Below are 17,131 nucleotides of genomic sequence, written 5' to 3' on the forward strand. Positions count from 1 at the left end.
TTTTTTTGTTTTCCATGAGATGAGTGCATCGCCAAGAAAAACACAAAAACCGGTAACTGATCTTCTTGTGTCTGGACATGTTGCCTAATCAGCATCGGAAAATGCATGCAAATGAGAAGAAGCATTGGCTGGAAAAAATATGCCTTGTCCAGGAGTTGATTTTAGATACCTCAACAACTGATGAACTGCCTTCAAGTGAGTAGTGCGGGGTGTAGCAACATATTGGCTTAATTTATGGACAGCAAACATGATATCAGGCCTGGAAAGGGTTAGATATAAAAGTTTGCCTATGAGCCTACGATATTGAGTGATGTCCTCAAGTAAATCACCCTCAAATGAAGTCAATCGAGCTCGAGAATCCATAGGTGCATTGGCTAGTTTGCTACCCAAGAAACCTGTATCATTTAACAAATTGAGAGTGTAATTGCGCTGAGATAAGGAAATTCCTTTTGCTGACCGTGCAATCTCAAGACCAAGAAAGTATTTAAGATGACCAAGATCCTTAAGCTTGAATCGACTTTGAAGTTCAGACTTGAAATTATGAATAACATCAGACGATGGCCCGGCGATGATGATATCATCAACATACACAAGTAATGCTAAGAATGAAGATCCTGAGCCTCTGATGAATAATGTGTAGTCTACTTGAGATTGTGTAAATTTGGATTCAAGTAAGAATGTGGAGAACTTTGTATACCATTGGCGGGATGCTTGGCGAAGACCATAAATTGATTTATGTAAACGATAGACCAATTTCTGAGATGATGAAGCTTGTTGGTTTGAGACAGAGTATCCAAGAGGAAGATCCATGTAAACTTCTTCAGTGAGGTCACCATTAAGAAAAGCATTATTAACATCTAACTGAGCAAGATCCCAATTATGATTAGCCGCTAATGCAAGTAAAACTTTGACAGTGGCCAACTTAGAAACTGGAGAAAAAGTTTCAAAGAAATCAACACCTTCTTGTTGAGTATATCCCTTGGCAACCAAACGAGCCTTTTGGCGATTGACTGATCCATCCGCTGCATATTTTACTTTATAGACCCATCGACAACCGATAGAATGTTTTCCTAACGGCAATGGTACTACTGACCAGGTGTGATTGGATTCTATAGCATCAAGTTCCTCTTGCATGGCAGCCCTCCAAGCAGGAATTTTTACTGCTTGATGAAAAAATTGAGGTTCATATTGGGAGGAAACATTAAGCACAAAATTTTTATGAGATGAAGATAATGTGTTGTATGAGAGGTGCTGACTGATAGGATATTGAATTCTAGAAACAGGAGTTGTATTGTGATGCAATAAGTGACAATGATAATCTCTAAGATATGTTGGTTGTCTTGTGACTCTGGATGATGTACGAGTAGTCTGTGGCTGTGAAGGAAAGGGATTATCATTAGATGGAATTCTTGAGTTTTCAACTGGGAGTGTATCAGGAGTATGATCATCTAATTCAAGAAGTGCCAAGTCAGAGGAATTTGCTGGTTTAGGAAGCACCATGGTTGGAAATGGGTCAACTGATGTTTCCAGAGATGATATTTTGATAAAAGGAAATGTGGATTCATGAAAAACCACATCTCGAGATACAAATGTTTCTTTACAGGTTAAATCAAAGAGCTTGTAGCCTTTCATCCCTGGAGGATATCCTAAAAAGACACAAAGTCTGGCTCTAGGAAGAAATTTTTCCCGATGTGCTGCAAGGGTTGAAGCAAATGCAAGGCAGCCAAATACTTTAAGATGTGAATAATTAACTGCTTGACCATAAAGTAACTCATATGGAGATTCATGTTGGATGGAAGAAGATGGAATCCGATTTATAAGGTATGCAGCTGTGAGAACACAATCACCCCAAAATTGAGCAGGAATATGAGACTGAAAAAAGAGTGAGCGAGCAACATTTAATAAGTGTTGATGCTTTCTTTCAACAACTGAATTCTGTTGTGGTGTTTGTACGCAAGAAAACTGATGTATGATGCCTTTAGTTTGGAAAAACTCAGTGAAAAGGAGTTCTTTGGCATTATCAGTGCGAAAAGCTTTGATTCTCTTGTTAAATTGAGTTTCAATCAAGTTATAGAATCTGGAAATCATACCCAAAGCTTCAGATTTATGCTGCATAAGGAAAACCCAGGTAAAACGTGTACAATCATCAACCAAAGTCAGAAAATATCTCTGATTATTGTATGTATTGACATTATAAGGACCCCAAATATCACAATGTACAAGGTCAAAAGCATTAGAAGACATATGTTGCTCAGAAGAAAACGATAAGCGTTTCTGTTTAGCCAATGGACAGATATGACATGGGCTGGTATTCTGGGAAGTAGCTGTAGTGATGTGTAAGCAATCCTTCATTTTATTCAAAACATTGGTGGATGGATGTCCAAGACGAGAGTGCCACATTGAAGTATCAACTTGATTGATGAAGAAAACTGGAGGTGATTTGTTAGTATCCAGGATGTAGAGCCCTTCTATGAGGTTACCCTTGCCAATCATCCTCTCGGTTGGCAAGTCCTGAATGATGAAGGATTTGTCAAAGAATTGAATCACTGATGTTGTATTTGCTAGCAAGAAACTCATAGATAACAGATTGAATTTGAACTCAGGTATATACAAAACATCTGATAGCACCAAATTTGGACCCAACTGAACATCTCCACAAAATTTAACCTCAATATGATCATGATTAGGCAGTGTAACTCTGGAATTTGCTACTGCTTTTAGTGATGTAAAAACATCAATATTTGAACAAATATGACGAGAAGCACCTGAATCAACTATCCAACACTTAGAAGAATTCAAAACAGGAGGGACTGATACAGAGAAACAGGTACCTGTTGTGGAACCAGAACTAGCTCCATAGACATTCTTGGAGTCAAAAGTGGCGAGATGTTGCATAAATGATGTCATAAGTTGTTTCATTTGAGACTTTTCAAGATTGTGAAATATATTGGAGGTAGGTGATTCAGTGGAAACTTGATTGACAACATTGTGATTATCATTGATGTTTGGAGGGTGTCGGTGCTTGTAACTAGGGGGATAACCATGTATTTTATAACATGTCTCAATTGTATGACCAGGTGCTTTACAAGCTGTACAATAGGGCCTGCCTCTCTGCGGCTTTTGAGCAGTCCTCGAAGCGTGAGCTGGTTTTTGATAGAAATCCCCTTTGAGAGCAAAAGCCATGCTATTTCCTGAAATATCATGAATAGGATTGCCAATCGTCCTTTGACGCTCCTCTTGGACAATTAAGGCAAAAACACGATTAATAGGAGGCATTGGATCTGTAAGTAATATCTGACTTCGAACATGTGCGAAAGAATCATTAAGACCCATCAAGAAAGCCATGGTGTAATTCATTTGAAAATAATCATCAATTTTCTTTACACCTTGACATATGCATTTGCCACAAGTACACATAGGGCGAAAATGATTGAGTTCTTCCCAGAATGCTTTGAGTTTAGTAAAATATACACTGACCAGATCTTGTCCTTGACAAAGAGATACCAAATCACGTCGAAGTTGAAAGATTCGGGGACCATTACTCTGCTGAAAACGATCTTGAAGATCAATCCAAATTTCCGCTGCCGATTCGGCAAACAAAATGCTCGCTGATATATCTTTAGATACTGAGTTTAGCAGCCAAGAAATCACAATGTTGTTGTTTCTAATCCAAGCATTTAGGAGATTGACTTCGGAAGTAGCAGGTTTGGGAATAGATCCATCGATAAACCCCAGCTTGTTCTTGACAGATAGAGCAATCTTCATCGATCTGCTCCAAGAATTGAAATTTTCACAGGTGAGTGGTTGCGATACAAGAATTAGACCGGGATTATCAGAATGATGAAGATAATATGGACTCATTGGATCATCCATGATCGATCGTGAAGGTAAATTCCAAGCAGAAGAACCAGCACTTGTCATGAATCTGAAGAAAATGATCGATTCAAAGAGAAAAAAAAAATTTGTTGATTCTCAATCAGATCTGAGCGAGAGAGAAGAAGTTGGGTGCGGAAGCCCATCTGATACCATATTACAATTTGTGAAAGTGAATTGAATTGAATCAGAAACTTTTGAAAAGTATTTATACAACAAATCGTAACTACTAATTAACTATCTAACTAACTATTCAACGAACTTTTAATTACAATTATCAATATGAATTTATATTCTAATAGTTGGAGCTCGATAGGGCATGGTTTTCTAATAATGACGAATTAATGTACGACGAACACGATATTGTCCAAGTGGAAGACAACGAAATCCCTGAGGCAATATTAAGAATTACTAGATCATTCTAGGGCTCTTTAGCCCGTTCCTCAATCGAAAATAAAATCACCAAGCAAATCAAAGGTACGTAGGTATAGGAGCCTTAGCTTGAATTACATGACTAGGGTAAGGGTACACAATGAGCTAGCTAGGATCAATAGATCTCTTTTTCTACGCTAATGTTTTTGGGCGGGGATGAAAATAAAATTTTTCAAAAATATGGCTAATTATTAGAAAATTAAAAATGAGAGAACATTGTTTAATATTAATTTAACCGAGAATAATAGTAATGATAATATTTACATGACTTGTTTGCACACACACACACACACATATATATATATATATATATTTAAAATAAAAAAAATAGGTAAAGCATCTGCATGAATGTCCGAATGTACATGAATGATCGTAATTAATTGGTGAGCATGAATGATAATTTTGCTAGGATCCCGCTATTATACCAAGTTACAATTTAGCTATCTTTCATTTATTACACTTGGAACATTATTTTTTTTTTAGCAATGCTATATGTACAACCAATTTTTACACCACAAAAAATTCAATACAAAATTTAAATTTATCAAATCTCACGATACATTAAATGAAAAATCTCATGATACCAAATCAAAATTTCACGAGATAATAGCAAAATATCACGACATAATTGTTGTAAATATCTTTGTACGATATATTGGTTGTACCTCTAGCATTATTCTATTCGTTTTATAAGAGACATATCTATTAGTTTGCAATGAATATATATATATATATATATATATATATTTTTTTGACAAATTAATCGTTTTATATGACTTTTTTTTTATTTAAAATTTTTTATTTATGAAAATAACATTCACTTTATGTCTTTTGGTGGTTTCTATTTGCGAAATATCATTCACTTGTGTAAAATTAAAAAATTTTTTTGCGCTTTTGTGACTACTTGTTTACGAAAACACTATCTTTTTTTGTATTTTTTTAATTTTATCATTTATTTTTCATTTTTTGTTTTTATTAAAATAAATAGAATCAAGAGAAAATTTCACATTGCATGTACTGACAGTCTTAATAGTGCATATCTAAACGAATGAAAATTGATTTATATATGTAGTCCACTGAAAAATTAATTTACACAACATTTATCAATAAATCTTCACATGTATTAAGATAAGATTTAATTTATCGCAAGCATGACTCCGTCTAAGTCCAGGTATTTTAATTTGTCTTGTCTATACATTGGTCAATTTCGGATGTGGACCAAGGCAGCATTTAATGATAAGGGCACAGCGCCTCTTCATTGATTCCATCATCTTCGTAAAGAAAATGGTTTTTTCCTATGTATATTTGCCTATTTGTGCTTCGTTCATTTGTATTTTTAATTTTCATTTTTATTTTGTAATCTTTATTTATTCATAATAATTTTATTCTTTTCTCTTGTGTGAGATAGATGTTACATCATCACAACAATGATTTGTCAAGTGTCTCATCAGCACTTTCGATGAAAATAATTGTGTAAATATTTGATTTTAAAAATTACTCATCATCTTCCTATTTTATTACATTAGAGTTGCTTTAATTAACTTTTTTCTCCAATTAATTAATGAATTTTAAAATGCATTTACGATTATATCCTAATTTAATTTTCAACAAAATCAAAATTAATTTTCAAATTAGTCATTTGATATTGCCTCATTTTTTAGACATTAAATATTTTCTTATTTATAAAAATGACCCTCCTCTATGCCATTAATTTGATGGTTTTTTTATTTATGAAAATGTCATCCACTTTTATAAAATAGATATTGCGATTTTGTGAGTATTTGTTTACGAAAAGAGTCAAACACTAGTTTGAACATGTATTTTAAAAATATTTTTAGTGTTTTATAAGTCAAAAAATCATAAACTATGTGATAACATTTTTGTAATTTTTTTTTATAAAAAAAGTGTTCTCCCAACTATAGTTTTTGAAGAATACTTGAGAGATGTTTTTAAATATTTTTATAATAAAACTATGGAAGGCAAAGATGATTAGATGAACATGCAACGTTATTTTTGAAATGTTAAAATATTTTTATTGAATAGTTGTGCAAATACATTTATTCTTAAAACAACTTTGAAATATTTTATAATTTTTTTTAAAAAAAAAACTTTTACAAAAACTTTTTATAAGTACATGTCAAAACAAAACATAAATCTTACTATTAGACGAGATATGCAGTACCCATCAGAACCAAGGGCAGAGCCATCCTCGAGGATTCATTCGATGCTGCCCCACCCGGACAGTGCCCAAGTGAGAAGCCAACGGACCCAAATATATGCAGATCAATTGATTTGACCTATTGATGTGCCCAAGCCCGTTGGATCACCCTTAGAAATAGCAACTCTAACGGCAACATCAACTCTTCCATCCCCCATGGCGAGATCAATTTTACTCGACAAAAATAGATTATAAGATACCATTAAATATATATATATATATATAATTGTAAATATAAGTAGAATTTAATCATCTAACAAATAAAATTCTGTGAAGCAGTCTAACAGATGTAGCTGAAAGATAGAAGTTCAATATTTTTGTAATTTTACTATTTATTATTAATTATTTTTTAAAATTTGTTACGTTAAGAAATATTCAGTCTAAGCCCACGTATTTTGTCTTGTTCATACGCTGGTCAATTTCGGATGCGGACCATGCGTGCACGGCAGCAACTAATGATAAGGGACACCACAAAGCTAATAAATTAGAGCGTCTAATTAATTAATTCCATCCATCTTCCACATGTTCAATTATATAAATTTTCGACAGAGAAAATAATTTTTCCACATATTTACGATTTGGGTCTTTATATTTTTAATTGGAATTGAACAACATTGGTACACCGAACCAAAATATCGATTTTTCGCGATATCATTTTTTCGTTAAATATACATTTTTTGGTACATCGAATTTTTTTCGATATCTATACGGTATTAGTATGGACTTTGTTCATATCAAAATTTCAAAATTTTGATATCATTATCGATATGAATTTTTTTCATACCAATATTTTGATACAATATACCGAAAATTATCCTAAAATTGAACAGCGTTTTCGAGAGGCCAGTGTTTTGACTCGAATTTCTGAAGGGAATAATAGGGGAAGGTTGGAAAAATAATGGAAGCCGCCGGATCTCGGATGTCTTAAACATAATGTTGATGCATCTGTCAATACAAATTTAGTGTGGGTGGCGTGCTTCGAGATAATCAAGGTCGATTATTGTTGGTATTTGGAAAACAGATAAATCAACCGTTCTCAGTAGTCCATGTGGAGTTATTGGCTATTCTCGAAGGAGTGAACTTGCTATATGAAAATAATTTCAATGATGTGCACGTTGTATCCGATTCTTTATTAGCAGTGCAAGCAATCACTGCTGATCAAGAACATCTTGGTTACGAAGGAATTAGCGTGAATGATATTGAGCGGAAATTGCAACATCCGGTGGTGTCAAAGTTCTTTCATGTTTCTAGATCGGCTAATAGAGTAGCTCATGTCATTTCTTGTTTTGCTTCTTTTTCTCCCTCACCGTTTATTTGGTTGAATGGAGATTTTTCTTTTTGGTTGGTTCGACTTGTAATAGACGATTTTCATGAATAAAATTTACAAGTTTATCGGTCAAAAAAAAATTATATAATTTTTCGTCGGAGAAAATTAATGATTTTTTTTTTCAGCTGATATATTTGCCTATTTATGATTTGGGCCTTTATATTTTTAATTGGAATTGAACAGCTTTCTCGAGGAACACATCACCACAATTACAAAGTTAGTTTTTTAATACCACCCTCTAGGAATACTGAACAATACTGTTGAAGATGCTCTGAAACATGCATATAGACAAAGTATGAGTTAAATGATATTTTTGTTATTTTGATTTTTTTTTTCTATAACAGAATACTACGTACATAAATTGAGTGAGAATATATATTAACTTCCTATCAATCTTCAAAACTTGGGCTTCAATAAATTATATATATAATATATATATATATATATATATATATATTATTTCAAGATGAATTATTCCTTTGTGGTCTTTTACTTTAATTGGGGTGCATGGTGGTTTTCGAATGATGATCTATTTTTATCTCAACAAGTAGAAATAAATGTGTAAAATGTATTTGATTTCCGGAAATTTTCATACCCGCATGGAATCAATCTCTAACAAAAACGTAATTATAGAATTTTCTTCACAAATGCTTGAATTTTACCCAATTCTGAACTCAGACTTTATTATATATATTTATTGATAATTGAACTGCATTAATATCATGTTCATATCCACGTACACATGCTATCTGGCTCTTATATATTTTCCACAAAAACTCGTTTGAGAAGGATTTTTATTGGATAACTCATGAAAAAGCATTATTATTTTATATCAATAACATTTTTTTATTGTAAAGTTGACACTGTCTTACAAATAAAAGTTCCTCGAGACAGTCTCACAAAGAGACCTACTCTATTTATTAATACATGTTCCTGATCAAAGATAGATGCGTATATATATATTGAGCATGCAGCTAGCTAGGGATCAGCATTCATCGAAGCTCTTGCATGGTTTCTCGAAGTGCACGGGCTTTTGAGGCTGGATTATGCAGCTCAATCCTCTGCATGAGATAGGCGCCGCTGATCCCCGCGGGATCAGTGGCCGCGGATGGTATCCGATGGTACGACCGGCCTTTGACCTGTGAAACATCTTCCCATTCTTCTTATTAATTATGTCTTCACCTGAAATAATATTATTCAACATTAATTATTATTGGAATTTGAACATGTATATATACATCCATGACCTGTTTGAGCAAAATTAGAACATGCATGTTAAATTCTCACCCGTAATTTGATCGTCCTTGGAAGGAGCCACTTGAGAAGATAGGAGAAAAAGCACAACAAAGACAATTCCCAAGAGAAAAAACAATTTTCTGGAGGAAAAGCCCATATCTCTCCACAATTACCAATTTTGCCTTTCTTTCTTTCTTTCTTTTTTTCGAGGACTGAATTAATATGTTATCGTATATATAGAGTAACACTCATTACTCCGTCTCCCTTCTTTTCTTTTTTATAGTCGGTTTCTACATTTAATAACATTTGTATAGTCGGTTTCTACATTTAGCAACATTTTTTTATAAAAAAGTATTCTAGTACTTAATGTACTCATGTATACCAAATGTACATCTTAATGAAAAATGAGCTATACATAATTTTCTGAATAAATTAAATAATAATAAAATATGAAGTATATGCATGTAAACTTTGTTTTCCCAATAATTTTCTTAATCTAGCTAGAGTATTTGGGACTGATGAATTAATATCCATTTAAATGCCTAGTTTTTATTTAAACTTAATCAGAAGATTTACTACGCTATAGTAAAATTCAAAACTTTCGTAATCTATAAATTATGTATATATGCTTTTACCTTCATGGATCGGTATTATGTGGAAAAACAAAATTCTTAAAACAATATTCAACTACTAATTATTAAATATTGATATATAAATTTAAGAGCCCGATGTTTATTTTTCATATTTTTTTCAATATCAATTTATCATGACTTGGTGATATGTTTCTGGGCAGGAAGACTTGCTTTTAGCCTACGCATTTTTGCTTGTCCATACATTTGGATTCGCATGCCCGGCCGTCATATTTAAGAGATGGGAACCACAATGTTAATAATTTTCAGGCCCAATTATTTAATTCCATCCATCTCTTATAAATATCTATATATAACCGAATATATCAATTAAGTTAGAAAAATATTTTTATGTATCATATATTGAATTGCGACTTGTTTCTATCATGAATTATAATATTATTTTTATTTTATAAATAAATAGCAGAATCAATTATTGTACGTATGCTTACTTATTTTTCACTTAGCTAGCGCATGTACAATACCACTAATTAAAATAGAGTCAATGGTATTATTATTTGCTTATAATAAATTATTTTAGTTTTAATTCGTCATTCTTTACTTCAAATATAAACAAAAAATTTCGTTTTTAGCAGAAATCGATTCAAACATTATTGGATGTGATATAATATAATTAATGAATATAGTATACGAATGATATAAAAAATTAATTAGGCAATGTTTGCCATTGTACGTCTTTGGGAAGTGCTTTCTACAAATAATATCAAATACTATATATCTAATTATAAGTCATTCTTAAAATTGAATTGAAAGACTGACTATACACACACATCTCAAAATAATTTGAACTTGGCTATACTGAGGTGTACGTGTGCTACAGAAATAAAAAACCGTACGTATTATTATTGGGCTTGGAGATTTAGTATTTATTCATGTTTGTAGATCGACTAATTTGGTAGCTAGCCCATCCCTTAGCCTCTTTTGTTTCTTTCTCCCATTCCTCAACCAATGATGAGTTTTTCTTTTGTAATGGACGATTGTTAATCAATAAAATTACGAGTTTTCATAAAATTATAAAATAAAAATTATATGGACTTGATATATGGTGCACGTAAGTGCTGCCTCTTATTCGATACATGACAACATGCAGACAAGTAAGTAAAACTAGTTATGGAAATCATCTTTAAAGTGATGAGCATTTGTGAATTCGGCAGTTTTAGTCCGCTATCTTTATTTTTTTGGCAATTTTAGTCTTTTTTTCGACGTGGCCCTGACGTGGCATAAATTCAGTGCTGATGTGGAGCTGACGTGTACAGTGCCACGTAAGCATTTTCGAATAAAAAGGACCGAAAGTGCCAAAAATCAGAACATGCAGGACTAAAACTGAAATGTGAAAACATAGATGACCAAAATCGCAAAGTGACAAACATACAGGACTAAATTTGCAATTTTCCCGATATAATATAATGAATATATAGTATATGAATGATATAAAAATTAAGGCAATGTTTGCGATTGTACGTCATTGGAAAGTGCTTTTTACAAATAATCTCAAACACTATATATCTCTAATTATAAGTCATTCTTAAAATTGAATTGAAAAACTGACTATATACACACATCTCAAAATAATTTGAACTTGGCTATACTTAGGTGCAGGTTTGCTACAAAAATCAAAAACCATATTATTATTAGGCTTGGGAGATTCAATATTTACTCATGTTTGTAGATCGACTAATTTGGTAGCCCATCACTTAGCCTATTTTGCTTCTTTCTCTCATTCCTATCTCTACGAATGATATGAGTTTTTCTCTTGCAATGGACGATTGTTAATCAATAAAATTACGAGTTTTCATAAAATAAAATAAAAATTATTTGGACTTGATATATGGTGCACGTAAGTCCTGCCTCTTGTTCGATACATGACAGCATGCAGACAAGTAAGTAAAACTAGTTATGGAAATCATCTTTAAAGAAGTGATGAGCATTTGTGAATTCGGCAGCTTTACTAGGCGGGTGGCAGATCTTGCGGTAATGGCATGGTCGTCTCTTGCTTGGGGGAAATGGAACAGGCTTCCCCGGATAATTGGCCTGTATCCGATTGCTAATTTTGAATTATAAACCATCTTCCCATTCTTCTTATCAAGGTGTTCACCTGAAAAATTAAAATGATTAATTAAACAATGGTGGAGTGGGCGAACTTTTGTCAGGAGTTCGATTCTTCCTGACAACATTTTCTTGGATTAGTCTGTGCTTGCTTAGTGTGGTTTACCTGACTAGCATGGTTTACAGATATTATATTAGTCCGGGATTTACCCTCAACGCATCGAAAGTTAACGGTTGCGGGTTCCCATGTCACAAAAAAAATTAAAGATCAACTGAACAAATTATATATATATATATATATATATATATATACAACGTGCATGTAGAACTTGTTAAGGTCCTGCAGGTACAATCCAGTTATATATTACGGTGAAAATCAGATTCTTAATTTATTGATCCGGATTAAAACCCCGGCCCGAGCTAGCTAGGTCTTAATTAAAACTGGTGTGAGACTAGAATGTTTTAAAATTGTTTGATGAGAGGTACGTATGAGTTATTCGTGTGTTATATATATATATATATAATAATATATAAAATCAGTAAAGACAGCAATTGTCATATTATAATATAGATCGAGTTATAATTCTAAATTTAAAAGAGTGTGTGTGTGTGTGTGTGTATAAATGCATGCAAAATCTCACTTGTTCGATCGTCCTTTGAAGGAGTCACTTGTGAAGATAGGAGAAAAAGCACAACAAACAGAATTCCCCAGAGAAGAAACAAGTTTCTGGAGGAGCCCATTTCCCACTATATATTATTTCCAAGATTTTTTTGTTGTTAATACCAGCGTTGAAGATGTTCTCGAATTTATAGAACAATACTGACCCGTCTCAATTACATAAACTTCAATTCTTTCTTTATATTCCGGTTTTCACGTTTAGTAGCTTTTTTTTATATTATTTTACTAACATATTTTAATTAACTAAAATTTTAAAAAAATGCAATAATTGTTTGAATAAATTAAAATGTAATAAAATACAAAGTATGCCTTATTCTAATAATTTTATTAATCGGTGTGAAAAACAAAAAGTTCTCTATATTTTGTGACGATGCAATGTCTATTATAATGCATATATATATATATACATTTTTTAAAAATTAAATTAAATGGAGAGCATGAAGTTTTATTTTATTTGTATCCATATTAATTTACGACTTGACGATGGTCTACGCATGCATTTTGGCTAGTTCATGCTTTGGATTCCGATGCCGACAACGTCGTATTTTTAAGGATGGCCACCACAAGGCTAATTACAAGAGGGTCCCTTATTAATTCTGTCAATAGGCATGGATAACTACCTATTTTCAATAATATAGATCAATTATTTGGTATTTCGTCATGCGCGACATCACATAAATATATGTGGAATCAAGTTGATTCGACTCAAGGTGACTAATAAAATTTCTAAATTCAAATCCACATTTCTAAAAAGGTAATGTTTGGAAGAGATTATAAAAAACACTTCTCAGTTTTTTTGTTATGTAGATCAATTATTTGGTATTTCGTCATGCGTGACATCACATAAATATACGTGGAATCGATTTGATTCGACTCAATGTGACTAATAAATTTTCTAAATCCAGATCCACCTTTCTAAGATAGAAGCTCAAACACTACCTAAATCTATTGCATTGTTTCGGCCAAAAAAAAAAAAGAAAGAGCTTCACTCGGTTGGCCTTCCTACGCTGACATTCCTGAAGCTTTCAAGCTGAAGAGCCTCACAATATTATTTTATAAATAAACTAAAGAGAACAATCAATTATTATATATAGGCTTACTTCTTTTCACTTAATTAGCTGCGCTTTTACAGTAACACTATCTTCCCTTTCTTTTATTTATTATTTTTTTTTTGTCTATAATCTCCGTAGTTTAAAGATGCATGTATCCAGTAACATGTCTCTACTTGACCATGTACTATACTTGTTCTTCCTAACACATATAGGGAGGAAGGAATTGCTAAATCAATAAGATGTTATAAGATGTTTTTTTTACTCAATACTTGAAATTTTGGGTTGATCAAAATCAAGTCTACCAATTTTTCGAAGTTGATGATAAAGCTACAAAATTAAAAAAAGAATGAAAAATATCATCACCGTGGTTACTTCACATAACTACTTAACTAAATCAAACTTCAATGGTATAGTGAGATTAATGAAGCATGCATGATTAATTTTTAACAGCGCCGCATAATATTGAGATAGATGACATTTTACCGATTAGCTCGGCACATACGTATATTCTCCTTCAGTTACTCGGCAGCGCTGTCGAGCAGAAACGGACCAAAAAAGAAAATAATCCACAACAATTACCCAAGCATCTTACACAAAATCAGTCGAAAGTCATTAAATTATACTTAGAAATAAATACAAGTTCCTCAACGATGTTAATCTTTCATTCTCTTGATTGTATATCCCAAGTCTAAAGCTACAACGCCGCATTGTTACGAATGAAGCTGTCCTGAGAAGCAAATCAGAACATAATCTCTCCAAGTTTCAACGTTTTTTCTTGCTTGCTTTGGAAGCATTTGGCTTCGAAACCATGAGGCTCACAAAAAGGAAGACAATGAGAGCCACGGAAACATGCGAACCATAGTTTGCCAGTAACCTCTGCATGGTGAAAGATTTCATGAGGACAAAAATGGCAATGGACAAACCATAGGGATGTGAAGGAAAAAACTCAGAACTCTCAAATTCAATCTTCAATCCACAGTTCAAAATTAAAGGAACTAGCACAATGCATGAATAAGAGGAAATGAGGAATATACATGCAGCCCTTTGTACAACATATTAATCTCAATTCTCACTAAACAACACCCTAATATCAAAGGATGTTCAACAAAGAAGGGAAGATTCATTACCTTTGCCTGGAAAGCCATAATGAGATCCATCCATCCACAATGAAGTTATAAGACAAAAGAAAGAAGTATTTCAGCAAGGATGGCAGAAGCCAATATAAAGAAGTGTTATAAATATCAAAACAACTTACAAGTTCAATTTTTGACTCTAATGCTGCTTCTGAAAGAATTTTCACTGGGAGAATAGGGGTTGAGTAAGCTTCCTGAAAATAACCAGATATTAGGCTATTAGCATCGGTACAGAAACTTTATATGGTGATTCAGCATTTGAAAAGGGCAAACCTGTAGCTTAGACTTCGTGGGAATTCGATAAGTGATCAAAGCAGGTGCACCATAGTAAACAGTTTTCACACTAGACAGCAACTCAAATGAATGTGACACAAGGGCGCCACTACAAGCAAATGCAAATGGTCCACATATAAGAAAATACAAAGAAACAACGGATGAAAATGCAAAAAATTCCTAGGAAAAAACTCAAAATCTCACGCATCAAGTCTTTCCCAAGATTTCGAAGTGTTTCCAGTCACAATATCAAAGACCTCTTGAGCCCAACTATCATCAGTGAGGGTTACATCATATGCTGTGCTGCAATATATTAAGAAAACATTACTTTTCAACTTCAAAAAGCAAATCAATTCAGCTTATAAAAGGTTCAGTAGTAAACCATTTAGTTCAAGGACAGAACAAAACTTCTAACTAAGAGAGGCCGAGAAAGTATCCTTGCATAATGATTAATGCCTAAGATTAGGGTTGAGGCAAGAAAATATTGTTAAATAAATTGTTGCACATAGTTGCTCTTTTCTGTCAAGGCACGGACTTTGCCCCATACCTCCCACATAGAAAACATTGAGACAATTCTTTGATATTTGACACAAGACGATCATATTTATCAGCATCTGAGTGTACAGACCAGAGCCAGACGACTTGACTTGGTTGCAAAGAATGCTTGGAATAAATTCTTTCAAGATTAACACAATTAAGTACCATAAATTTGAACAAAAGCCAAGTCAATTTCGAGAAATCCAAATGCTAAAAATCTAACATAAGTTGCAAAAATTCAAGTTCCAGGCTCTGTTAAGTGCTGAGTAATTAAATTCACTTGAAAAGTATCGAAGAACAACACATCCACCGACTACAAATGCAAATACATATTACACATGCGAGAGTTTGATAACGCCTACAACAAATGTTCCCCAAGAAAAAAATACATACGATTATCGCAAATAAATGGTTCACGACCATCTCACATGATTTCCCCAAATGCTCGACACTACTTGAACTCTCAAAAACTCAAGCCTCGTTATCTTCTAAATTTTCTATTCAGTTTTCAATATTCAAAATTAAATCTGCGCGCAAGCAGCGATTGATTTCATCCAAATGCAATCAGCGATTACTTTCATCTACATGCAATCAATCAAAAACATTTCCCCCTCTTTCGCAACCACGGATTTGAAGGGTTTACAAACAACAATCCACAAGGGGCGCACCCAGTGAGCAAGCCATCTCCCCTCAAACGAAAAATTCAAACTTTATCCAGTGGGTCTCCTATCTCTAACACAGATCATTAAAAAAATCATAACAGATGATAAAAATATTCAATAAATCCAAGAGAGCATACTCGGATCCACTGTTGTAAATATCGATGGAGACGGAAACACGTTCCATGTTCTGATTAACCTTTTTCTGAGAAATTCTCTTGTGGGCAACAATAAATGGAGCCGCCGCCGCCGATTCCGAGAAGGTAAAACAAATGGAGAGTAGAGTCAACACGAAAACGATCGGCAAAACAAGGGTTTTCGCCATTGATCTGATTCAAGAACTGCTGTCTTCGGCAAGTTGAGAGATAATGTGAGTCGCCGTAGAGGTTCAACGGAGACCAGTATCCTATACATGGGGATTGGGGATGGATCTAGTGGGCCTTGCTGGTGCTTAATGGGTCATAAATGGGCTTTTTAGCCCACATTCGGCCTCTCTCTGTAATTTTATTTTATTTTATTTTTTTGTGGATATCATAAATTTAATAAATGGAAATTGATTCAAATGCAAGAAAATTCTATGCTAACTGCCTGGCGATTATTTAATAATAATCATAATAATAATAATTATTATTATAATTATAATTATAATTATATATAATTATAATTATAATTTTGTGATGTTTAAGTTATTTAAACCATCGCTTTGTCTATGCTAGTATATGGGCAGTGCACATGTGCTGCATTCAATGGCCCATGTTTTTTTGAATTTGAGTTGATCTCATTTTAAATGAAATCATATCAAATTCAAAAATAACATGGATCGTTGAATCCTCATAAGATGCTACCCAAAGAGGGTGGGTAGCATAGACAAAACCCTACTTTACATCAAATATTGATAAGTACGTTATTTTCTGTTAAGAAACGTGAAGCTTAATAAAGTATGAAGACCAATCAAATTTTACAAATTTAAACCGTTTAATACCAATTTTATTTGAGTTAATAATCTAATTCCAGTA

At 33.1% G+C, this 17,131-nt stretch overlaps 1 protein-coding gene and 1 long non-coding RNA gene across 3 annotated transcripts; both read right to left on the reverse strand.

Annotated features, from left to right (window-relative positions):
- Positions 1-8,659: 8,659 nt before the first annotated feature.
- LOC140885158 (uncharacterized) lies at positions 8,660-9,460 on the reverse strand. The gene is made up of 2 exons (XR_012150823.1): positions 9,138-9,460; positions 8,660-9,032 (listed from the first exon to the last, which is right to left on the reverse strand). It is a non-coding gene; the product is annotated as an uncharacterized lncRNA (long non-coding RNA).
- Positions 9,461-14,060: 4,600 nt separating this feature from the next.
- Positions 14,061-16,525, reverse strand: LOC140883539 (uncharacterized). Of its 2 annotated transcripts, XM_073290052.1 has the most exons (6): positions 16,256-16,525; positions 15,124-15,222; positions 14,920-15,028; positions 14,769-14,840; positions 14,641-14,646; positions 14,061-14,389 (listed from the first exon to the last, which is right to left on the reverse strand). In XM_073290052.1, exons 1-6 carry the CDS (start codon positions 16,438-16,440, stop codon positions 14,276-14,278), a joined length of 585 nt encoding a protein of 194 aa, XP_073146153.1. In that variant the 5' UTR covers positions 16,441-16,525; the 3' UTR covers positions 14,061-14,275. The 2 variants fall into 2 exon arrangements, with proteins under 2 accessions (XP_073146153.1, XP_073146152.1); XM_073290051.1 differs by having other exon boundaries at positions 14,641-14,840; positions 16,256-16,524.
- Positions 16,526-17,131: the final 606 nt, after the last annotated feature.

The sequence above is a fragment of the Henckelia pumila genome, chromosome 2 (assembly GCF_033568475.1).
Source record: "Henckelia pumila isolate YLH828 chromosome 2, ASM3356847v2, whole genome shotgun sequence".
In the NCBI taxonomy this organism is placed as follows: Eukaryota; Viridiplantae; Streptophyta; class Magnoliopsida; order Lamiales; family Gesneriaceae; genus Henckelia; species Henckelia pumila.

Bases quoted from the DNA above. Each gene is read 5' to 3' on its own strand.
- LOC140883539 (XM_073290051.1), bottom strand. From the start codon at position 16,440: ATGGCGAAAACCCTTGTTTTGCCGATCGTTTTCGTGTTGACTCTACTC. The intron at 15,029-15,123 runs GTGAGATTTTGA...ATTTGCTTGTAG, and splicing joins TCTTGGGAAAGACTTGATGC to TGGCGCCCTTGTGTCACATT. The intron at 14,390-14,640 runs GTAATGAATCTT...TTCACCATGCAG, and splicing joins TTATGGCTTTCCAGGCAAAG to AGGTTACTGGCAAACTATGG.